At 45.0% G+C, this 24,758-nt stretch overlaps 1 protein-coding gene across 1 annotated transcript; it reads right to left on the bottom strand.

Annotated features, from left to right (window-relative positions):
• Positions 1-24,418, bottom strand: LOC138955960 (ankyrin repeat domain-containing protein 17-like). The gene is made up of 5 exons (XM_070327450.1): positions 24,208-24,418; positions 21,060-21,308; positions 5,487-6,236; positions 4,911-5,108; positions 1-4,604 (listed from the first exon to the last, which is right to left on the bottom strand). Exons 1-5 carry the CDS (start codon positions 24,416-24,418, stop codon positions 139-141), a joined length of 5,874 nt encoding a protein of 1,957 aa, XP_070183551.1. The 3' UTR covers positions 1-138.
• Positions 24,419-24,758: the final 340 nt, after the last annotated feature.

The following is a 24,758-nucleotide window of genomic DNA, read 5'->3' as shown; positions in this document are numbered from 1 at the left end:
TTATTGGTGTTATTTGTGATTTAATGGATGGAGACTCCAAAACATGGTGGGATAGGGCACGGGGAAATGGGGGACCTAGCACCTAGAACCTAACCTGATCCCAGAACGCAGTAACAGAAAATAACAAATGTCATCCAGTCAACGGAAACCGTCAAACAAAGCATACATTATTCGGCCAATTCGTGCTGTCCCTGTGACCGGATTTCTGCTGACAGCACCGTGTTGGACAAGCAACGTCAGCACGTCGTGACGGTGCCGTGCGAACTGTCTGGTCACGTCAAGCGGTGTGCCATTCCACTCTGATACAGCGTTCACGTCTGCTCCATGCTGCAGGAGATACTGCGCTGTCTCCGTGTGACCATTTTCACAGGCTGTGTGCAGCGGCGTGTCAAACGTTGATACAGCGTTCACGTCGGCTCCATGCCGCAGAAGATGCTTAGCTGTCTCCGTCTGACCATTCTTACAGGCCGTGTGTAGCGGTGTGCCATCCTTCTCTGATACAGCGTTCACGTCGGCTTTATGCTGCAGGAGACACTCAGCTGTCTGGATATGACCATTCCCACAGGCTGTGTGTAGCGGTGTCTCATTCCAATTTGATAAAGCGTTCATGTCTGCTCCATGCTGCAGGAGACACTCAGCTGTCTCAGTGTGACCATTCCTACAGGCTGTGTGTAGCGGTGTCTTATTCAATTTTGATACAACGTTCAAGTCGGCTCCATGCTGCAGGAGACACTCAGCTGTCTCAGTATGACCATTCTCACAGGATGTGTATAGCGGTGTCTCATTCCACTTTGATACAACGTTCAAGTCGGCTCCGTGCTGCAGGAGACACTCAGCTGTCTCAGTGTGACCATGCCTACAGGCTTTGTGTAGCGGTGTCTTTTTCCACTCTGATACAGCGTTCACGTCGGCTCCATGCAGCAGGAGACACTGCGCTGTCTGAGTGTGACCATTCTGACAGGTTTTGTGTAGCGGTGTCTTATTCAATGTTGATACAGCGTTCACGTCGGCTCCATGCTGCAGGAGACGCTGCGCTGTCTCAGTGTGACCATTCTCACAGGCTTTGTGTAGCGGTGTCTCATTCCACTTTGATACAGCGTTCACGTCGGCTCCATGCTGCAGGAGACACTGCGCTGTCTCAGTGTGACCATTCCTACAGGCTTTGTGTAGTGGTGTCTTATTCCAGTCTGATACAGAGTTGACGTTGGCTCCATGCTGCAGGAGACACTGAGCTGTCTGAGTGTGGCCATTCTGACAGGCTCTATGTAGCGGTGTCTCATTCCACTTTGATACAACGTTCAAGTCGGCTCCATGCTGCAGGAGACACTGCGCTGTCTCAGTGTGACCATTCCTACAGGCTTTGTGTAGTGGTGTCTTATTCCAGTCTGATACAGAGTTGACGTTGGCTCCATGCTGCAGGAGACACTTAGCTGTCTGAGTGAGACCATTCTCACAGGCTCTGTGTAGCGGTGTGATGTCATAATCAGTAGTTGCATCAACCTGAGCACCATGTTCTAACAGACAGACAACTATCTCAATGTTTCCCTTAGCAGCAGCTTTATCGAGGGGTGTTGACTGAGACCTGTCCCTTGCATTCACATCGGCTCCTTCATCAATGAGTTGTCGCGCTACATGTGTTTGGCCAGCAGCACAGGCATAGTGTAGAGGTGTTCTATTAAAGTCATCCACAGCATTCACCTTCGCCCCGTGTTGAGTCAGGCAGGTAACAATGTCAGTAACACCTGTATGACAAGCATGGTGTAAAGGTTTTCTCTTCTTGTCATCCACAGCATTCACCTTTGCCCTATGCTGCAGAAGATACTGAGCTGTCTCCGTGTGACCATTCTTACAGGCTGTGTGTAGCGGTGTGCCAAACGTTGATACAGCGTTCACGTCGGCTCCATGTTGCAGAAGAGACTGAGCTGTCTCAGTGTGACCTTTCTCACAGGCTGCGTGTAGCGGTGTGACATCCTTCTTTGATACAGCGTTCACGTCGGCTTTATGCTGCAGGAGACACTGAGCTGTCTCCGTGTGACCATTGCCACAGACTGTGTGTAGCGGTGTCTCATTCCACTTTGATACAACGTTCAAGTCGGCTCCATGCTGCAGGAGAAACTGAGCTGTCTCAGTGTGACCATTCCTACAGGCTTTGTGTAGTGGTGTCTCATTCCAGTCTGATACAGCGTTCACGTTGGCTCCATGCTGCAGGAGACACTTAGCTGTCTGAGTGAGACCATTCTCACAGGCTCTGTGTAGCGGTGTGATGTCATAATCAGTAGTTGCATCAACCTGAGCACCATGTTCTAACAGACAGACAACTATCTCAATGTTTCCCTTATCAGCAGCTTTATCGAGGGGTGTTAACTGACGCTCGTCCCTTGCATTCACATCGGCTCCTTCGTCAATGAGTTGTCGCGATACATGTGTTTGGCCAGCAGCACAGGCATAGTGTAGAGGTGTTCTCTTCAAGTCATCCACAGCATTCACCTTCGCCCCGTGTTTAGTCAGGCAGGTAACAATGTCAGCAACACCGGTATGACAGGCAAGGTGTAGAGGTGTTCTCTTCATGCCATCCACAGCATCCACCTTCGCCCCGTGTTGAACCAGGCAGGTAACACTGTCAGCAACATCTGTATGACAAGCATGGTGTAAAGGTTTTCTCTTCTTGTCATCCACAGCATTCACCTTTGCCCTATGCTGCAGAAGATACTGAGCTGTCTCCGTGTGACCATTCTTACAGGCTGTGTGTAGCGGTGTGCCAAACGTTGATACAGCGTTCACGTCGGCTTTATGCTGCAGGAGACACTGAGCTGTCTCCGTGTGACCATTGCCACAGGCTGTGTGTAGCGGTGTCTCATTCCACTTTGATACAACGTTTAAGTCGGCTCCATGCTGCAGGAGAAACTGAGCTGTCTCCGTGTGACCTGTCCAACAGGCTTTGTGTAGCGGTGTCTCATTCCACTTTGATACAACGTTCAAGTTGGCTCCGTGCTGCAGGAGAAACTGAGCTGTCTGAGTGTGACCTTTCTCACAGGCTCTGTGTAGTGGTGTCTCATTCCACTTTGATACAACGTTCAAGTCGGCTCCATGCTGCAGGAGAAACTGAGCTGTCTCAGTGTGACCATCTACACAGGCTGTGTGTAGCGGTGTCTCATTCCACTCTGATACAGCGTTCACGTCGGCTCCATGCTGCAGGAGACATTGCGCTGTCTCAGTAAGACCATTCTCACAGGCTCTGTGTAGCGGTGTGATGTCATCAGCAGTTGCATTAACCTGAACACCATGTTCTAACAGACAGACAACTATCTCAATGTTTCCCTTATCAGCAGCTCCGTGAAGTGGTGTTGACTGAGACTTGTCCCTTGCATTCACATCGGCTCCTTCGTCAATGAGTTGTCGCGCTACATGTGTTTGACCAGCAGCACAGGCAATGTGTAGAGGTGTTTTCTTCCTGACATCAACAGCATTAAGCTTCGCCCCGTGTTGAGTTAGGCAGGTAACGATGTCAGTGCGCCCCATCAGACAGGCAGCGTGCAGCGGACTACAGCCCATACTGGTGTCGTTCTGGTTCACGTCAGCTCCCTGTTGGAGGAGAGTCATCAAGGCGTCAACATCACCACGCACCACTGCCTGGTGAACACGGCCTATCTCCGCTCCTGCTTCCACTAGCTGGGTGATGATGATACCATGTCTGCTTGCCGTGTGTGCGCAGTGTAAGGGTGTTCTGCCCTCATTGTCTGTTGCTTTCAGGTCAGCTTCATAATGAATCAACCGTCTCAGAGTTTCTGTATTGCCATTCCATGCCGCGTAGTGTAGCGGTGTCCTGCCCCACCTATCCTGTGCATTGACATTAGCCCCAGCGTCCAGCAGGAGACGGGTGATGTCGGCGCTGGCTGTGGGGGACTTATACTGACACGCACAGTGAAGGGCTGTCCGTTTCCACTCATGTATTGCATCGATGACGGCGTTGTGTTTCAAGAGCAGCTCAACTGTACGTATAAGACCCGTATGACAAGCAAAGAACAATGGTATTTGAGGACCCTCCCGCCGTGAAGTTACGCTGACATTGACATCAGCACCAAGGTCAATCAGCAGATCCGCGATGTTTCCCTGTCCCGCTTTACACGCTACTAAAAGACCTGTTCTTCCTTCAGCGTACTTGTCGTGAACACTCCTTCCGTGACACAGGAGTGTCTTCACTCTCACATCGTCACCGCCACTTATTGCAGAAAACAGATCGAATGCCATTTTGTCTGTGTCCGTCGCTTTGTTTAACTCTTTTCTTCGTCGCTGTGCCAGCTGGTAGGGTGTCAGGCCCATATTGTTTTTCTTTGTCAAGGAAGCTCCACTCTTTACGGCCAGTGTGATGGCCTCCAGGTTTCCCTTGTCGGCAGCGATGTGAAGCAGCGTGTTGCCGTCACGGTCTGTCTCGTCCACCTCCCTGTCAGCCAGCAGTCTCAGCGCCAGGTAACAGTCCCCTCTGTCCCTCACCTGCACCGTCACTGAGTCATTTGACAGCGTGACACTGACCAAAGGGGAAGGGTTTGAAATCGGTTTGTTGTCTGACATCTGTACTGTGATCAGGTTCAATGGAATGGGAAGATCTGTGTCACACAGGTAGTACAGCTGTCGCCAAGATTCCTTTGTCCCAGTCATCATTCCGTGAAAGTTTGCATTTTTTCCAACATAATGTTTTGCAATATATTCGCGTGACAACAACTTTTTTCCAGTAAAAAAATGACAGATCTCTGCTGCCAAAAGGCCTCGAAATGACAGTTGCTCTGACTTATGTCCAAATGCATAATTATGTGCCAAATGCGGGAAGAGACAACACGCCAGCAGGGTGTCATGCAGCGTATGGTGTAAGTCTTGATCAGCGTTCATTTTATTGATGCACCATTCACTCAGACCGTGACACTTGTTGTAGACAGACCAGTAAATCAATGGTAAGTTGTACACTGTGTCCAGGGCCCTCAGCAGGTGGTGTTCACTGTGTTTTTCCTTCTCGCAGTATTTCTCCATTTCAAGCAGAAACTCAGTGCACTGCAGAGCGGGGTGTTGGCTGATTTCTCTCAAATTCCCCTTCATGACTTCTTCGTGCAGTCGTTCTACCAGTGATTGACAGTTTTCCAGAACATCTGGGTTTTTACGGGCCTCAGTATCAAAACATTTTGACCCAACCTGTATATCCAAGACTTTGTTCGCTCTCTTCAACTGCCCTACTTTCACGTTAACCCGTACATGATGCACGAGGAAGGTGACGTCACACACTCCGAGCAGTGTAGGCAAGCGAAACGAGCGACCGAGAGCGAGGCCAGCAGCATCATACATAACGCGACTAATAAATCCACGACCCTGACTTGCTAGCACAGAACCCAGCAGAACATCTTCATACTTTGCCAGATGATCGTCACAATGTCCTTGAAACCCATGCTCCAAGAGTTCAGCCTGCGCTCTCACTTTTCTGTGAAGGAACCGACTCTTACCTAGCATAGTAAGTACAAACACTGCTGCAAAGCTGTCGCCGTGTGTTTCGTGCAGACACATCTGTTTTAACAGCACTGAGTTCGCTTCAGCCGGCGACGTGAAGACATTAGCGGGGTCCTCTACAGCCTGCCAATGGTCCACCAGGTAACGACAGCACCAGAGAAACGCAGGGCCGCTGGTGTCTGCCTGCACAATTCTCTCCACCACCTCCTGCTGCTGTGACGGCTGAAGGGGAAGCTGGTTCAGGTGAAAATCAAGCAGTTCTCTCTTCACCCCTGTGTCCAGATCATCCGTCATCAGCCTCACCACTGCAGAACTGTTAAACAGAGGGCTCTGAGAGTCAGTCTCCAATTGTTGCAGCTCGTACAGCACGTGGGGATACAACGTGACCACCACCTTGCAGTCTCCTGCCTTGGTTAGTTCTAGCATGTTGCGCAGAATCTTCCTCCACTCTTCATACTGCTGTCTGTTCACACGTACCTCCCCCAGTATCGCGTCAACCAAGACAAAGCTCCGCCTCCCTGGTCCAATGTGGGTGTGCCAGTCCTCCAGCTTGGACAGGATGTAGGGCGTGAAGCCTTCCTCTCTGCAGCGTCTCAAGAGGGCATGTCCCACAGTGGTCTTGCCAGTTCCTGGAAACCCACACAGGATGACTCGCCCTGTGTCTTGAAGGATGTCTGATGCCTCCTCCAGATCGTCTGTTGGAATGCACTGAGATCTGTTGCTGTGGGCAACGACTTCGCTGTTGGCTGAAATGGAATCAAATCGTGAAGGACGATGAGTTAAACAAATTAGTTGTGATGATGGTGTCACATTTTTTCTTTTTTCTTTTTCTGATGTGGCGCATGTCTCTTGGTGTGTACCTGTCATACAACCATGCATAGTCAAGAAAGTGTGGATTGTGTAAGAATCATACTCATGGAAGGGTTTCACATAAACAAGAGTTAATCGTGTATGCTCTACGTAATTTCGATAGGACTCCAGGTTTTACTGCATTATCGTAGAGAAGGGATTCTTCGTAACATGAATGAAGTTATCCAATTAGGGTGGTTTTTTTTGTTTTTTGGTGTTTTTTTTATCATTTTTCTGATATTTTACAATGTATACTGTTCAAAAAAAGAAACGCATAGTTGCTACTTGCCAAATTTGTTTTATTTTTCGAAAAAATTAACAGAACATCCAATATTTAGATTATTTGTTTGAAATTTGGTATGGACACAGTTGAATGCACACACAGTTCATTTGCATCTTCAAATCAATCAGTCAATCAATACGATTGGGTGGCTGTTACGAAGCGGTTTACTCGTATTTTTGGTAATGTGTATTGTTGTAAATAGAATAGACTATAGCGATGGTCAGACATTGGAAAGGGCTATTGGCTGCATACCGTCACGTTGACCGCAGTGGAACCTTTGTGTAACTGACAAGGTTTTTCACGTGCAAGTAATGCAGGCGACAGCTCACTGGCAATGTCATAGCAAGAACGACTTTGTAAAATCAGTCGCCGTCAAGGAGCCAAGCTCGACTCATGTTTTTCGTAACACTTTAGCAGACGGGCTCCTGTTTTAGGTATCTGACTGAAGAAGGATGAAGACTGACGAACTTTCCCTTTCAGTTTACGTGATATCTTCCATTTTCATATTCATGCCAGGCCGGCGACTGTACTAAATAAATGTTGGCTTTACACTCTTTTGAGGTATGTTTGAAACCGGTTATATTTTCATATCATGTTGTCGTATGTGAGAAGAGTGACTGTTTCTGTGTTTAACGTTATTGTGTAGGCCTAAGCTAGTGTAGCGGGAGAGCCCCACTAGCTCAGAGTTGCAGGTACTCAGTGACCCCACCTTCCTTCTAGTCACCCCCACCTTTCCTGTAGATACCCCCATCCCCTCCCTCTTACAGCCAGCCCACAGCGATCACAGAAGATTAGTACCGAGTCTTTGAGAGACTATAAAAGAGGCCGGCTCTGAATAAGTGCTTGCTCTCTTTCCCTCGTCTTTTTCTCTCTCTTTCTTACACGCTGCACAAGTGTGTACTCCGTCTCTGTTTCGTAGTTCGTTTTGTCTCTCAGCGTTGAATAAATGCTGTGCGTTTTGCTTGTTTGTTGTCTCTCAGCGTTGAATAAATGCTGTGTGTCTTGCTTGTTTGTTGTCTCTCAGCGTTGAACAAATGCTGTGTGTTTGCTTGTTTGTTGTCTCTCAGCGTTGAACAAATGCTGTGTGTTTGCTTGTTTGTTGTCTCTCAGCGTTGAACAAATGCTGTGCGTTTTGCTTGATCAGTCGTTGTCTCTCAGCGTTGAACAAATGCTGTGTGTTTTGCTTGATCGTTGTCTCTCAGCGTTGAACAAATGCTGTGTGTTTTGCTTGATCGTTGTCTCTCAGCGTTGCATTTAAATGCTGAACGTTTGCATGTTCGTTCCGTCTTTCAGTGTTGAGTATACGTATTGTTGCCGTGTCTGTCTTGTGTGTGAAACAGAGCCAGCAGGAACGAGATAGGCATACATAAGAAAGGAGCCGTAGGTGTTAGTTATTAATCGGAGTTAGGGTAAACGCTAGGTAAGACTGATTGAAGGATTGTTTGGTGCTTTGTTTGATGGGTTTGTTACTTGCTTTTCATGTAATATAGTGTAAAATAAAACCTTGTAACTGTTTCCTATGAGTTATGGTGAACATCACTGTACGTACGAGAGGTGAGCGTGAACATGCGTGTGTCGGTGAACGAACGTAAGTGTGTGAGCTTGCTTTCGTGTCATGTATTGTAACTTCTGCCTCTCCTTGACTGTTGTCCTGTAAACATGTGTTGTTAAAACTGTACTGTACGTGGCAAACTCTAACATCCAAAACACACATCACAATATTTATGTAACGCACAGTCTAGATCACTAAGAAACACACAGGGTTTCCTCTGAATACCGAGGTCGGCTAGTATTGTAGGCACATGTATTGAACACAACGCGAGGCATAGACTAGACTGATTGTGCAGCTACATTACAATAGGGCCAGAGTAAAGGTGAGATAAAGAGTTGCTCTCCTCGGCAATCTTCAGCCTCCCCCTGAGAACAATTAATGAGGATACGGACCCTCTCTAGGGCTCCGGTTACAAATTGATGCCGTGAACCAGGATTTTTTGTGTTTCTGTTTCAAAATCATCCCGTGACAGTAGGATTTTGTTAGTGTCTAGGTTACAAAAGAGGTGTTTTGCGATTGTTAGAGTTTTGCAGAAGCGTTTTCATACGCACAGTTGTGTTCTGTGTGTTAGTTCTTGTGACTTGGCAAGATGGGTGCTGTTTTAGGCTTTCTTCGGCTTTTGGTGCCAAGTTGGTTGACGCAGAACAGTAGAGTTCCAAAACGGGTGAAAAGAAGTTCGAAACGTAGGAGCAATGTTTCTTACTCTTCCAGCAGTAGTGATGAAGTAAGCTCGTCCAGCAGCTGCAATAGTCGCTGTTCGCGAAAAAGGTCAAATGTGAGTCAGAGGGCAAATAACAGGTCTTTTGACAACACATTTCTGAACAACAGTTCGTTTCGCAGCCGGAAAGAAAGGTTCCCAGAAGTGTTCGCAGGCACAAAAATTGACTTGAAAGATTGGCTCTGCCACTTTGAAACTTGCTCTAGATGGAACGGCTGGGACTACACCGAGAAGGGGGTGAACCTTGCTATGTCGCTCAGGGGAAACGCACAGCAGGTGTTGCAAGAACTTGGCTTTGATGAGTTGGAGGACTATGACGCAATAAAAACAGCCCTGGGGCGAAGATTTGATCCCGCCGAGAAGGAAAACCTCCGGCGTGTAGAATTCAGGTCTAGATTCAAAAAGAAAGAGGAGAGTGTGACTGAGTATGGGTTCGCTCTAAATCGAATTGCGTCCAGTGCATACCCGAGAATGCCCCATGAGGCAAGGGAAACAATTGTAATTGATCAATTTGTCGGCGGTCTCCCTTCAAAAGACCTGAGAAGGCACGTACAATTTAACCACCCCTCATCGATACATGAAGCTATTGCATTAGCCAGCGAGTTCGAGTCCTTCGATAACAGGTTTGATGGGAGAAAACCAGAAAACCAAGAAAACGTTCCTGTCAGAAGCATCGCTGAACAAAGTACGGAGAATAGTAGTGAGCCGCTCGCTATTGTCTTGAAAGCTTTCACAGCCATGAGCGAACAGGTAGCTGCGACCCTGGAAAAATTTGCAAAATCTGGGAAAGAGGGACACAGAGCTAGAAACATGGATTCAGTTACTTGTTACAGGTGTGGTTTCAGGGGCCATTACTCTAGAGACTGTCCGAAACAGGGACCCAGAGACAATGGGCAAGGCACTGAAGTAAACAGGCCAGGCAGTCAGGGAAGTGATTAGCGTGGTCGCGCGACTCCCAGACTCAGCCCGAGCGCAAACACAGGGAGATAAAGGACCGATTAGGGGTATTGTCCAAGCAACAGGTGCAGTTTCACTTTCCGTCCACTCAGTTAAAGGGGAACTGTGTTGGTGTGTTGGTGTGTATAAATAAAGACTGAATGCTTTATGGTCAGAGTTTTAGAAAGTTGGGATAAGTGCTGTTAGCTTTCCGCACAGTGATGTGGTTGGAAGTATAGTGGACCGGGAGGTATAGTAATGGTAGATCGTTCATAGAATATTCCGAGTCGACGGTCTTTGTTGGATGTTGGCAGAGAGCTCTTTGGTGATAGGTGTTGAAGAGAGAAGTGACTGACACATGTGCAAGGGTACAGGTGTGTGACACTGTCGTCAGTTTGCTGCCTAGTTCTGAGGCGTTTGTGAGAGGTTTTCTTGTTCAATCCAGTGTTGTACAAAGTTGACGGCTCGTTGGAAGGCCAAGACAGTAAAAGTGAAAGGAGGTTTGAAGTTCCAAGTGGTTGGTATAGGTGATAAGTGAGTTAGGATTTTGATAGAGAAGTGATGTAAACAGACGTTGTTATTGTATTTGTATAAACTGCTGTTACTTTGAATTCATTGCCGCGAGGTGGTGAAGGATAAGAGATGGTTCATTCTGCGAGACACCTTGACATTTCGTGTGTTATGGGGTTAGTAAGAACTCGACTGAGAAGGGGATTGTGGCTAGGTGGATATTCTAGCTCCTTTAGGCGCCTATGATTTCCAAGTGGAGCACAAGGCCTGTGCTACCCTTGGGAACGTGTAAGGTTGTCGAGGGTCCCGTAGAGAAGTTGTCAGAGAGAAGAGTGGAGTCTGTTGTCAGAAACATGAGTAGTGACTTGTAGTGATGCGAGTTCCGTAAGCTTAGCTGACAGGGGTTTAGCCGGCGTTACGCAAAGAAACTTTGGCTCGCCGCAAGGCGAGAAAGTTCCGTTGGTTGACCCTGAGGTCGTAAGTGAAGACGAAACTACTCAGCGGGGGGTATACAGTGTACTGGTCAGGGCAGATAAGGCGGCCGAGGAAACCCCTTATAAATACTGTTCAGTCCTCTACATGTTATCCTGGTGTGCAGGAGGCAGTCGCTTGGTACATCTCTAGCGGTAGAGAAAGGGAAGGAACGAGGTGGTTCAGACAGCGAAATGACAGAGCCGAGATCCGGGTGTCAAGAGGTCTGATCACAGTTTCCTTTGGTATCTTGCGAGGTCAGTAGTTCTGCACAAGAGACCGGACCGCCGGGTTTTCTGGATGGTCTCATGAGGAGTTGGCCGGTTATGCTCCAACAGGGGGATCTAGTAACATTCTCTTGACTTGACTCTGTTTCAATGAGGAAATGGGAGACATAACTCTTAAGAATGACGTTTTACGGTGCAGCAGCTCAGCTATCAGAACATTTTTAATGCAGTGTGATAATTTGTGGGTAGAGGGAAAGGTCACTGAAGTTTGAGGCAGGAAAAGAAAAAGGAGTACGGATCAGGTAACAGTGTACCAGAAGCTGTAATCGATCGTGGTTTGTAAGAGAACCGAGTAGATATGTTTGTGAAACAAGCCATATGTAAAGAGGGCTTGAAGTAAGGAAGGAACTTTCATGTGTACGCCTTATTGAGAAGAGCAGAAGACGTGTCATCAAGACGGGAGGGAGAAGCGGTTCCGGGTCTGTTGTCTACATAGGAGGCACAATGCTGAAAAGTATGGTTGCTATCCTACCAACCCCCAAAGCAGCCCAGTGTTCTACCCAGTGACGTGGATGCAGTCCCGACCACACGCCGTGATGAGGACGCCCCGCCCGTGACAGAGCGACGAGCAGCCATGAGAGTGGGATGTCACCCTGGATGAACTCAGTCCTCGAAGAGTTTGGCCGAATGACGTCATCACCACCGCCATCGCCCTCTTTAGCAGAGAACAGTCATCGCTTCAAAATCGAGGTACCAAGTGTAACGTTGTAAGGGTGCAGTCGAAGGCTCTTTTGACGGCCCTACCTTTTCGTCACAACTACGGTAAACGCGTAGTTCAAGTTTCGGTTGTGAGTCATGATGTTCAGGAATAATTATATGGTATACGCAATGAGAGTTTGTACATTTTTTCAATTGTGTCAGTGTCACGTTCTGGAGACACTTATGCCATTAAAACCTAAACGGGGTTTGTCATGAACTGTAGACGTTTTAAAGAGCTGTTTTTGTATTTGTGTGAAATTAACATGATTTTAATTGTTTGAATGATCGTTTACTCGGTAGGCTGAATTTGAGTGATTGAGTGATTCAGCTAATGAACAATGCTACTAGTACTAGCATTCAACTGGGCTAAATAATGTCTTGCACATAAAACTCGCGAGTGTATCGTAACCCATGTGTATTGTTGCGATTTTTCCCCATTTTCATCACATATTATTTCTGGAGATCAGTAAAGTCTGAGTAGTAGTCGGTTAAAAGTCCAAAGTTAAGCCCTCAGTGCCATTGGCCCGTAAAGCTACCTATTTACGATTTAGGCGCAGAAACCCCTACAATTGATGAACGGGAATTATAGTTGACACATATATTTTGGGTAATGAACTCGTATCCAACTCATGACGTGGTGATATAGTAAGAGGCCTTTACTGTAAAGCCGTGAGCGAGAGTTTTTGTGAGTGTTAAGCTTGTGCATACAAGAGCGCACATTGACTTGAAAGAGAAATCCTATATTATCAACTAAACGGGTTGATGGGGATAAAGGTTGCATTTTTGTATGGTAGTGTTGACATTGTGTTACTTTTTCTCTGTGGAGAAAATTGACTGATCAAGATTGGATTTTTGCTGTAGTTGTGTTTGGGTTGTTTTCCCATGGATATGCAGCATTGTCTGATTGTCAAAATATTGTCTAATAAAAACTGGTTCGATTGTTGATGATGTTGCTGTGTTTAAACATGTATTATTTTGATTTTGTGGATGCATTTATTGATGTCTAGTCATTCGTTTTTGACTAATGTGAGGGCACATTATGTCTAAGGAGGGGGGAGTGTAGCGGGAGAGCCCTACTAGCTCAGAGTTGCAGGTACTCAGTGACCCCACCTTCCTTCTAGTCACCCCCAGCCAGCCCACAGCGACCACAGAAGATTAGTACCGAGTCTTTGAGAGACTATAAAAGACGCCGGCTCTGCGAGTCTCGTCAGTCAGCGCTGAATAAGTGCTTGCTCTCTTTCCCTCGTCTTTTTCTCTCTCTTTCTTACACGCTGCACAAGTGTGTACTCTGTCTCTGTTTCGTAGTTCGTTTTGTTTCTCAGCGTTGAACAAATGCTGTGTGTCTTGCTTGTTTGTTGTCTCTCAGCGTTGAACAAATGCCGTGTGTTTTGCTTGTTTGTTGTCTCTCAGCGTTGAACAAATGCTGTGCGTTTTGCTTGTTTGTTGTCTCTCAGCGTTGAACAAATGCTGTGTGTCTTGCTTGTTTGTTGTCTCTCAGCGTTGAACAAATGCTGTGTGTTTTGCTTGATCAGTCGTTGTCTCTCAGCGTTGAATAAATGCTGTGTGTTTTGCTTGATCGTTGTCTTTCAGCGTTGAACAAATGCTGTGTGTTTTGCTTGATCGTTGTCTCTCAGCGTTGCATTTAAATGCTGAACGTTTGCATGTTCGTTCCGTCTTTCAGTGTTGAGTATACGTATTGTTGCCGTGTATGTCTTGTGTGTGAAACAGAGCCAGCAGGAACGAGATAGGCATACATAAGAAAGGAGCCGTAGGTGTTAGTTATTAATCGGAGTTAGGGTAAACGCTAGGTAAGACTGATTGAAGGATTGTTTGGTGCTTTGTTTGATGGGTTTGTTACTTGCTTTTCATGTAATATAGTGTAAAATAAAACCTTGTAACTGTTTCCTATGAGTTATGGTGAACATCACTGTACGTACGAGAGGTGAGCGTGAACATGCGTGTGTCGGTGAACGCGGAACGTAAGTGTGTGAGCTTGCTTTCGTGTCATGTATTGTAACTTCTGCCTCTCCTTGACTGTTGTCCTGTAAACATGTGTTGTTAAAACTGTACTGTACGTGGCAAACTCTAACATCCAAAACACATATCACAATATTTATGTAACGCACAGTCTAGATCACTAAGAAACACACAGGGTTTCCTCTGAATACCGAGGTCGGCTAGTATTGTAGGCACATGTATTGAACACAACGCGAGGCATAGACTAGACTGATTGTGCAGCTACATTACATAGGGCTAGAGTAAAGGTAAGATAACCATAGTTGCTCTCCTCGGCAATCTTCAGCCTCCCCCTGAGAACAATTAATGAGGATACGGACCCTCAACTAGGGCTCCGGTTACACTATTGTGCTACACTGCTTAAACATGTGAGGGTTTTACGTAACGTTTTCTTGGCTTTAGAAAACAGGAATTAACGTGTAAATAATTATATTGGCTCATGCAGCTTAATATGTTGGACGAGTGAGTATTTTTATTGTGCGAGTGAAAGAAACTAAAGACAAGTTGACTTATGGACTATAAACTTTACAGTGTTCCAACTGGAGGGTTTTCATCGACGGAGGCTGAACTGAACTGGTGACTGCGGCTTGGTGTACATGGCCATGGCATGGAGAGCTGGCAGAGTTCTACAGTTAGCCGCCGAGACGAACTGGAAGGATCAAGGACTACGTCAAGCAATGGTTGCGGTGTCGTGAGGACTGGTGCATCCTTGTCAGTCGTCTGAAGGACTTACAGCCATACCAACATCTTGAGGGCCGAAAGATGGCAGTAGGGTAACGTACAGTAGAATACCTATTCGTCTTACCTGTTAAGCTGCTTTGTTTGAGCCAAAAGGTGTCTGCGTCTTGGACTGTAGAGTTTCTTGCGGTGTTGTCGGCCTAGAGTACTGGTCGAAGCCCGGAAATGATTTTGTGATGTAAACAATGATAATTAGTCTTGGCAGTGTCAAGATCCATTTAACACCAGGTTTTTGCGTGTGTGAGTGCGTGTGCGCTTGTGCCTTGTAAGCTACTGTAGCGGACAACTATTCAGATTACATTCAAGCCTGCAAACAAATACTAAACTTATAGAGTGGTGTAGAGGCATTTATGATTGTCTAGAAACCGGGCAATACCACTCCATAACAGTGCCGAGGCTGTCAAGTCAGTAGGGGGTGTGACTGCCTTGAGCAGCAACAACTGCCCGGCACCTTCTGGGCATGGACTGGATCAGATGCCGGATATCTTGCTGTGGGATGGTGTCCCACTCCTCCTGAAGTGCCTGCAATAGATCGCGGTGATTTGCCGGCGCTTCTTCTCGCCTGCGCACACGTCTGTCCAATTCATCCCAGAGGTGTTCTATCGGGTTCATGTCTGGCGACATGGATGGCCAGGGAAGCACCTGGACATGGTGGTCGGTGAGGAACTGGGTGGTGAGTCGTGCTGTGTGCGGGCGAGCGTTGTCCTGCTGGAATATGGCATCCTGGTCAGCCAGAAAAGAAGGGCGTGTGGGCGCAGAATTTCGCTGGAGCAGGAAGTAGGACTCGTCGCTGAACCACACATGTCTCCAGTGATTCCGGACGGTCCAGCGAAGGTGCTGGTTGCCCCACTGCACTCGGTTCTGGCGATGGCGGCGGGTGAGGACAGCTCCTCTGTGAGGTCTGCGAGCTCTCAAACCAGCTTCATGCAGGCGGTTCCGCACGGTCTGGTCCGATAATCGGTGTGGCCCGGGGAGAGCCTGGACAGAAGATGAGGCCGACAGGAAACGATTCCGGAGGTGGCGGAGCCGTATGAAGCGGTCGTGAGCAGCAGTTGTCGCCCTTGCTCTTCCCGCTCGTGGCAAGTCAGCAACGGAGCCAGTGGCTTGAAACCTGACCCACAGTCACCTGATGGTGCTCTGGGACACGTGGAAGTGCCTGGCGATTGCACTTTGACTTTGGCCTGCTTGTAAACGACCCAATGCAATTTGGCGGTCTTCTCTGCTCAATCGGGCCATCTTTCGTCGCTGAATTGTCGTCTGATTTCTTTGTGGCGAACAATCCGCTTTTATGGGTTTTGGAAGACATGGTGAGAGCTCAATATTCCCCGAGTTTCACGAGATTACACTGAAGCATGACGAGTGGTCATGCCAAATGAGCAATTTTGACATTGTAGCCACTGATAACGCATGCGTCACGTGCAGAGCTCACTTGTGGCAATGGACGAAAGGTCGACGACCAGATAAACATTTTCTGCAGTTTGGTGGATATCCTTGTAGCCATATAACTAAATTAACCAAATATTACAAGCTATGCGTTTCTTTTTTTGAACAGTATATATATGTTACAGTCAAATCGGGAAATCAGGTATTTCACGAGAATGTCTGAAAGTTTAGGCATTCATGGTAAATACCTGGTTTGATCAGGCAATTCCGGAAATGACTGAATTTTTTTAGGCACTATCAGGAAATGACTAAAAACTACTTGTGCAAATTTCCCGTTTTGCCTGACTGTTAGGCAAAACGGGTTGTTCTGAGACCTTGTCTGTTTTTACCTCGCCTGCCTTGAGCATGAATTTCTCTTCTAGCACATTGTCTATTCATCGTTTTCCCCATTTCACTGAGTTCGGAGTGATTGCAGTTTGTTTTTTTACGGGTGCAGGTCACTACCGCGAGTGTAACAATATCGCGTGTGTAAGACTACGAGCACGAATTTATTGTCTTTCTTTATTTGGTGTTTAACGTCGTTTTCAACCACGAAGGTTATATCGCGACGAGGGAAAGCGGGGAGATGGGATAGGGGAAAGGAGGGGGGGGGGAAGATGGGATAGAGCCACTTGTTAAGTGTTTCTTGTTCACAAAAGCACTAATCAAAAAATTGCTCCAGGGGCTTGCAACGTAGTACAATATATGACCTTACTGGGAGAATGCAAGTTTCCAGTACAAAGGACTAAACATTTCTTACATACTGCTTGACTAAAATCTTTACAAACATTGACTATATTCTATACAAGAACCACTTAACAAGGGTAAAAGGAGAAACAGAATCCGTTAGTCGCCTCATACGACATGCGGGGTGCAGAGAAATAAGGATGTGGAAAAGAAGACTTTTGGTAAGTGAAATAAAGGTGATGGATCCAGTCAGGTAGAAATAAGACAACAAGAAAAGAATTGGAAAACTGCAGGGAATAGTAGGGAGAGTTTTCTTGGAAGGAAATATAGGTGAAAGGACTGGAAAGGCAGAAATAAGACAAAAGAAGAGAAGAAACAGAACCGTTAGTCGCCTGTTACGACATGCTGGGTAGCATCGGGTAAATTCTTTCTAGTCCCAACCAATATGGGACTCCCCCTAACCCGCGGGGGGTACGAATTTATTGTGATTTTCTCGCAAAGTTCGGAGTGATTGGAGTTTGTTTTTACATAGCCGGCCTTGAGAACGAATTTATTGTGAGTTTCTCGTATAGCACATTGTCTTTTTACATTTAGTCAAGTTTTGACTAAATGTTTTAACGTAGAGGGGGGAATCGAGACGAGGGTCGTGGTGTATGTGCGTGTGTGTGTGTGTGTGTCTGTCTGTGTGTGTGTGTGTGTGTGTGTGTGTGTGTGTGTGTGTGTAGAGCGATTCAGACTAAACTACTGGACCGATCTTTATGAAATTTGACATGAGAGTTCCTGGGTATGAAATCCCCGAACGTTTTTTTTCATTTTTTTGATAAATGTCTTTGATGACGTCATATCCGGCTTTTCGTGCAAGTTGAGGCGGCACTGTCACGCCCTCATTTTTCAACCAAATTGGTTGACATTTTGGTCAAGTAATCTTCGACGAAGCTCGGACTTCGGTATTGCATTTCAGCTTGGTGGCTTAAAAATTAATTAATGACTTTGGTCATTAAAAATCTGAAAATTGTAAAAAAAAAAAAAAAAATTTATAAAACGATCCAAATTTACGTTCATCTTATTCTCCATCATTTTCTGATTCCAAAAACATATAAATATGTTATGTTTGGATCAAAAACAAGCTCTGAAAATTAAATATATAAAAATTATTATCAAAATTAAATTGTCGAAATCAATTTAAAAACACTTTCATCTTATTCCTTGTCGGTTCCGGATTCCAAAAACATATCGATATGATATGTTTGGATTAAAAACACGCTCAGAAAGTTAAAACAAAGAGAGGTACAGAAAAGCGTGCTATCTTTCTTAGCGCAACTACTACCCCGCTCTTCTTGTCAATTTCACTGCCTTTGCCATGAGCGGTGGACTGACGATGCTACGAGTATACGGTCTTGCTGAAAAATGGCATTGCGTTCAGTTTCATTCTGTGAGTTCGACAGCTACTTGACTAAATGTTGTATTTTCGCCTTACGCGACTTGTTTTTTTCCCCTTTTACGACCCCAGCCATTCAAAGTTTTATAGTAGGCTTCTGTGCTGAAATGCTTTCTGACTCTCACCAGAAACACAGATTGTGAGCGCTGTAGGCATTCTCCGATAATGCCTGGCAGCCTATTTCAGTCAATCACCGATAGTGCCTAAACAATTTCAGTCATTTCCGGATTTGCCTGATCAAACCAGGTATTTACCGTGAATGCCTAAACTTTCAGACATTCTCGTGAAATACCTGATTTCCCGATTTGACTGTAACATATATATATTCATGAACATCACATAAAACAACCAAATGGTTTACAACTATGGAATGCAAATTGGTTTCACCCATGCAAATACACATGCAGACAAACCTCGAGGGTGAGAGGGGAGGGTTAAGGAGAGGGCGGGTGTGGGGGTGGGGGTGGATGGTGGGGGCGGTGGTCACGCTGTAATAATTATATACTGGCAATATCTTATTTCAAAGCATACCGCCATACATAGGGTACTATAAATATAAAAATATATATCTTTACACTGGGTAATAGGAGTATAGAACAACAAATTGTTATATCTTTGTAAAACATCAATGAAAAAAGTTTTTATATAAACACCAGTCCCTTTCAAATTTGCCATAAATATTATTTATACTAGAGTTGTACTTTTCAATCAAAAATCTTTGTTTTACAATTTTCAACAAAAATGTACTGTTGGAGCAATCTTATTGAACTTAGCTCTAAATATACATACTTTGGCAAGGAGAATAATCAGATCGGTGTATACATTATGCAAATGTCCGAAAATGATAAAAGTTCTTTTGAGAGTTTCAAATTAACGCAATTAACAAAATGTAAACATAACCATTGTATGAAATTAGACCAAAAAAGCTTAACACTAGTACAATCCCAAATCAAGTGTTCCAAGGTTTCTTCCCCATGTTGACAAAAACAACACTGGGGTGAATCAGAAATTTTCATTGAAAATAACAAGCGTTGGGTGGGCAAGATTCTGTATAATACTCTGTATTGGAACCATCTCAGGTATGTGTCTTGTGTAGTTCTCATTAATAGAGAGATAGCTCCAGTCGGACATGGTGAACTTGGTCAACCTTGCTTGTTAGAACTTTTCTTTATTTGGTGTTTAACGTCGTTTTCAACCACAAAGGTTATATCGCGACGGGGCTTGTTAGAAGCTGACATCCCATCTGGATGCTTCAATCAGATGTCCGTAAACATCTCCAGAGGGGATGTCACCTTGCTCCACTAATATTTTGGCCGACATATTGAAAACAAAATGGCGGACATTGAAACAGGGATTTTCACACATTTTCGCTCATAGTTGGTGTTTTGTTGGTACATTTAGTGTCTTTTCCTATGTTTATTAATGTGATAACGGCGTTGACAATTGTTTTATTTTTGTTGGACAAATGGAAAAGGCGATATTTGACATTTTTAAGTTATTTTGCATATTCCGTATGTCTTTAATCCTTTCAATCTTAACAGTTGGTTTCAAGACTCTTGACATTGTGACATTCAGCAACATGTAACCATCTATAAGTCGTGAGAAAGCTTCTTGAATTGACTCAGACTCAGCAATTGTTGCCAGGATTTGTGGAAAACAAGCAAAATAGCAATCTGCTGAGAACGGTAACGTAGGATTCCCTGCGCAACGTTACTGACATCATTGTAGAGAGGCTACAGAATAATGATCATATATCCCAACAACATTTGAAATCAGAAAATAAAGCGTTATTGATTTAAAAAGATCAGCTCATCTAGCTCTAGACGGGCACTAAAGCTGTGTTTGTGGTAAGACGCCGGCAACTAAAGCGGTAGGTCGTGGGTTCGAATCCCGGCCGCGCATGGTGAGTTAAGGTGGAGATTTGTCCGATCTCCCAGGTCAACTTATGTGCAGACCTGCTGGTACCTTACCCCCTTCGTGTAGAAATACTTGTATTCATGTCAGAGTTTGGTGGCTAATAGTAACACGAAAATACCCAGCATGCTTCCTCCGAAAGCGGCGTATGGCTGCCTAAATGGCGGGATAAAAACGGTCATACACGTGAAAATCCACTCGTGCAAAAACACAAGTGTACGTCGGTGTTTCAGCCCACGAACGCAGAAGATGAAGAAGAAGAAGAAGCTCGTCTGGCATAAAGTGTGCTATTCGTCCTTCAGTAGCAACACAAATTTGGCATAACTGCGTAAACGCCAACAACCCAAAGTCCATTTGAGGAAATATCGGCAGACCAGGGGACACATATTTCATCAGTGAGTGAATCTGAATCTATGATATAACATTTTATGAAAACGTTGACATGAGTTGAACAAGCCTGAGGACAAGACATTATCATAGTGTGCAGTTATCAAGATCGGTCAAGTAGTTTTCTCTGAATCGCTCTACACACACACACACACACACACACACACACACACACACACACACACACACAAACACACACACACACACCACACCCATGTCTCGATTCTCCGTCTATGTTAAAACATTTAGTGCAAACTGACTAAATGTGAAAATAGCCTAGACTCATGAATTAGTATCTTTCTTCGGTAAACATACCAGTAGACTGCGCACAGCTATCATCCGTGCAACTGGTACCTATGTTTTAACTATCAAATTCCACATTGAAAAACAATTGCGTCAAATAAAATGACAAAGCAAATGTGCTTAAAAACGATATTTAACCCAATGTTTGCTTATCAACGGGCTACCGTATTCCCATATGCTGTAGTTGTCGTTGGTATAATTGTTCTTTTTATTGTCGTTGTTGCTTGGTTTGCTTGGGATTTTTGTTTATATTGTATCCTGCGTTTCTTCTGTACTCTTACTGAAGGACAACTAAAACATGAAAATGTGGGTTTCAGTACTTGTTCAGAATAAGTATGCAGACATAGGGTTATACTAACCGTTAGCATTGTCAGCATGATCAGCACTAGAGGGAGTGACGTAGGTAACGGTGTGAATATCTTGTCTCTCAACATGGGCGATCTCTTGTCTCTCAACATGGGCGATCTCTTGTCTCTCAACATGGGCGATCTCTTGTCTCTCCACGTGGTGTACCTCTTGCCGTGCGCCATCGCCAACCCGCTGCTTGTAGACCGTCGTCTTGTTGCGGATCTTCTGATCGCCAAAGTTGACTGGAGCAGTTATGTTGGCTAAAATGAACAGGGAAATATGTTTCATTTAGAATCATAAATACTAAAACCATATGCTTTAAGCCATTACCAGTCAGTATGGAAATGGAAATGACCTCGCATAGAACACACACACACACACACAAAGACATACACAAACACACACACACACACAAACATACATACACACTCTCAAACACACACACACACACACACACACACACACACACACACACACACACACAGACGGACAGATGGACGGACGGACGGACGGACAGACAGACAGCCATACAGGCAGACAGACAGACAGACAGACAGACAGCATTGAGATAAATGATTGAAGTGTTATGTTAAGTGCTTGAGTGTGACGTGAACTTGGAAATGGTTCTGGCTGTTGATCCTCTTTTAGTCTTAACTGCCGACAAGTGAGAAAACTCGGCCGTTTTCTTACCCCGGTAGGGGGTTGTCAGGAATCTGTAACAAGTCGCGTAAGGCGAAAATACAACATTTAGTCAAGTAGCTGTCGAACTCACAGAATGAAACTGAACGCAATGCAATTTTTCAGCAAGACCGTATACTCGTAGCATCGTCAGTCCACCGCTCATGGCAAAGGCAGTGAAATTGACAAGAAGAGCGGAGTAGTAGTTGCGCTAAGAAGGATAGCACGCTTTTCTGTACCTCTCTTCGTTTTAACTTTCTGAGCGTGTTTTTAATCCAAACATATCATATCTATATGTTTTTGGAATCAGGAACCGACAAGGAATAAGATGAAAGTGTTTTTAAATTGATTTCGAAAATTTAATTTTGATAATAATTTTTACATTTTTAATTTTCAGAGCTTGTTTTTAATCCAAATATAACATATTTATATGTTTTTGGAATCAGAAAATGATGGAGAATAAGATAAACGTATTAATTTGGATCGTTTTATATATATTAATTTTTTTTACAATTATCAGATTTGTAATGACCAAAGTCATTAATTAATTTGTAAGCCACCACGCTGAAATGCAATACCGAAGTCCGGGCTTCGTCGAAGACTACTTGACCAACATTTTCAACCAATTTGGTTGAAAAATGAGAGCGTGACAGTGCCGCCTCAACTTTCACGAAAAGCCGGATATGACGTCATCAAAGACATTTATCAAAAAATTGAAAAAAACGTCTTAGGATATCATACCCAGAAACTCTCATGTTAAATTTCATAAAGATCGGTCCAGTAGTTTAGTCTGAATCGCTCTACACACACACACGCAAGGACAGACAGACAGACACAGACACACACACAGACACACACACAGACACACATACACCACGACCCTCGTCTCGATTCCCCCCTCTACGTTAAAACATTTAGTCAAAACTTGACTAAATGTAAACAGGTTACGGACTATATTGTCGCTTGTCACGCGCGGATGGATAGCAGGCGAATCACCGGCTTGGCGGGAAAAGTCATGTGACGTGAGCGAGCCTAGCTGAGAGAGCATTCTTCGAGCTGCAGACGATAGGAGAAGTCGTGCTGCTAAAGAATAGCCAGACTAGACGTGGTTATAGTGAAATAGCCGGTAGTAGTCGTAAGGAGAGGACTAGGCTTGCTCTGGATATAGACAAGCAATACACGAGGTAGAAAGTTAGCCTGTGTATTTACCGTGCTGAAGAATCACCCTTTTATCTGTGAAGCACAGAAAAGAGTTCCCCGTGCGAGATCCCAGATACGGGTGATATGCACCGTGGCGAGATGATACCGATGTCCAGAGGAACCTGGATGGAGAACCCTCCAACCAGATGAACCCAGACCTCTACGAAACCGGTAACCTGTATCCCTGTACCCCATATTTCCCTTCCTTTACATCACCCCATACTTGATAAGAATCGCTGGCGAGCAAACTGGACCCAAGGCCGCAGCGCAAGGAAGAAACCCTGAGATATTATTATTGCCCATAATTATGTATGAATGAGTATCCATGTGATGGACGTATGAATTAATATATATATAAACAATGCAAAACTAGAAAATTGGTGTTATTTGTTTTGTTCGTGTGAACGCCACCTTCTGGAGTCTTTGTATTGCATACCCCTTTTCTAGTCCTGTCACAAACCCAGCTAGTAGAACATTTATCTGTGACATAAGAAAATGAACACTTACTTTTGGCGCTACGCTTCTTTTATTAGAGTGATAGACCTGAATATAAAGTATTTTAGCATGGAGCTTGCCATGTCAACTCAGAAAGGAAACACACGGGCGTCGCCTCGGTCTCGGATAGCAGTATCAGCTGAAGAGACGATTAGAAAAGAATAACCAATTATGTGTATTTTTTCTGACAGAAAAAAATGCCACTGCAAGGAGCCGTGATAATGTCTACAACTGCCCAGAAATGGACTGGTGAACATAGAAGCCTCCCAGTATCATGGCCATTCTTACTGTACACGCCATTTACAGCATGTAAGGAAGATCTAGTTTGTGTGAGAAAGGCGTCACATGAACACTTCTTACATTGCAGGCATGTTGGCCGCTGTCAGCGTGAGTTCGATCCCAGGTTCGGCGGAAATTTATTTCAGAGTCAACTTTGTGTGCAGACTCTCTTCGGTGTCCGAACTCCCTCCCGTGTACACTACATTGGGTGTGCACGTTAAAGATCCCACGATTGACAAAAGGGTCTTTCCTGGCAAAATTGCTTAGGCACAGTTAATAATTGTCTACCATACCCGTGTGACTTGGAATAATAGGCCGTGAAAGGTAAATATGCGCCGAAATGGCTGCAATTACTGGCCGTATAAAATTTCATCTCACACGGCATCACTGCAGAGCGCCTAGAACTGTACCCACGGAATATGCGCGATATAAGCCTCATTGATTGATTGATTGATTGATGTCCAGTTAACGAAAGACCAAATCTTCATGACAACCATGTATACTGACCTTGCACATACTGTCCGAGTCCAGAGCCTCGCTGTACAGCCAGTTCATCCCCGTGATTGTGTGCGTCATTATCAAGGATGGTTTGTCTCACTATTAGATGTGATGAACTTATGTGGGCTGGAGATTGTACACAACTAGGTGTCCTGTCCTCCCCAAGGTTGAACAGTTCATCCTCTTCTTGCTGATCGCTGCTGCTCTGCGCCGTCGCCATTGAGGTCCCTGCTTTTGTAAAAATGCTTTGTCCATCATAAAGGGTGGATTTCGTGTCATCATCATCATCATCATCATCATCATCATCATCATCATCATCATCATCATCATCATCAATCATCCGTCATCCGTCATCCGTCATCCATCATCCATCACCCATCATCATGCATTTATGGAAGTGGCTCGTGATGAAACTTCCAGATTATTAACGAGGACCGACGCCTGACCATTACAAAGAGTGTTCTTGTGTACATAGTACAGCTACTTAGGGTTCTTTGAAGTCTGTAGACAAATACATCATAAGACCATCAACAAAAACAGACCTTAATCTTTATAACAAT

The sequence above is a fragment of the Littorina saxatilis genome, unplaced genomic scaffold (genome assembly GCF_037325665.1).
Source record: "Littorina saxatilis isolate snail1 unplaced genomic scaffold, US_GU_Lsax_2.0 scaffold_896, whole genome shotgun sequence".
In the NCBI taxonomy this organism is placed as follows: domain Eukaryota; kingdom Metazoa; phylum Mollusca; class Gastropoda; order Littorinimorpha; family Littorinidae; genus Littorina; species Littorina saxatilis.
The sequence above is the reverse complement of the archived record's forward strand: the minus strand, read 5'-3'. Positions and strand labels throughout refer to the sequence as shown.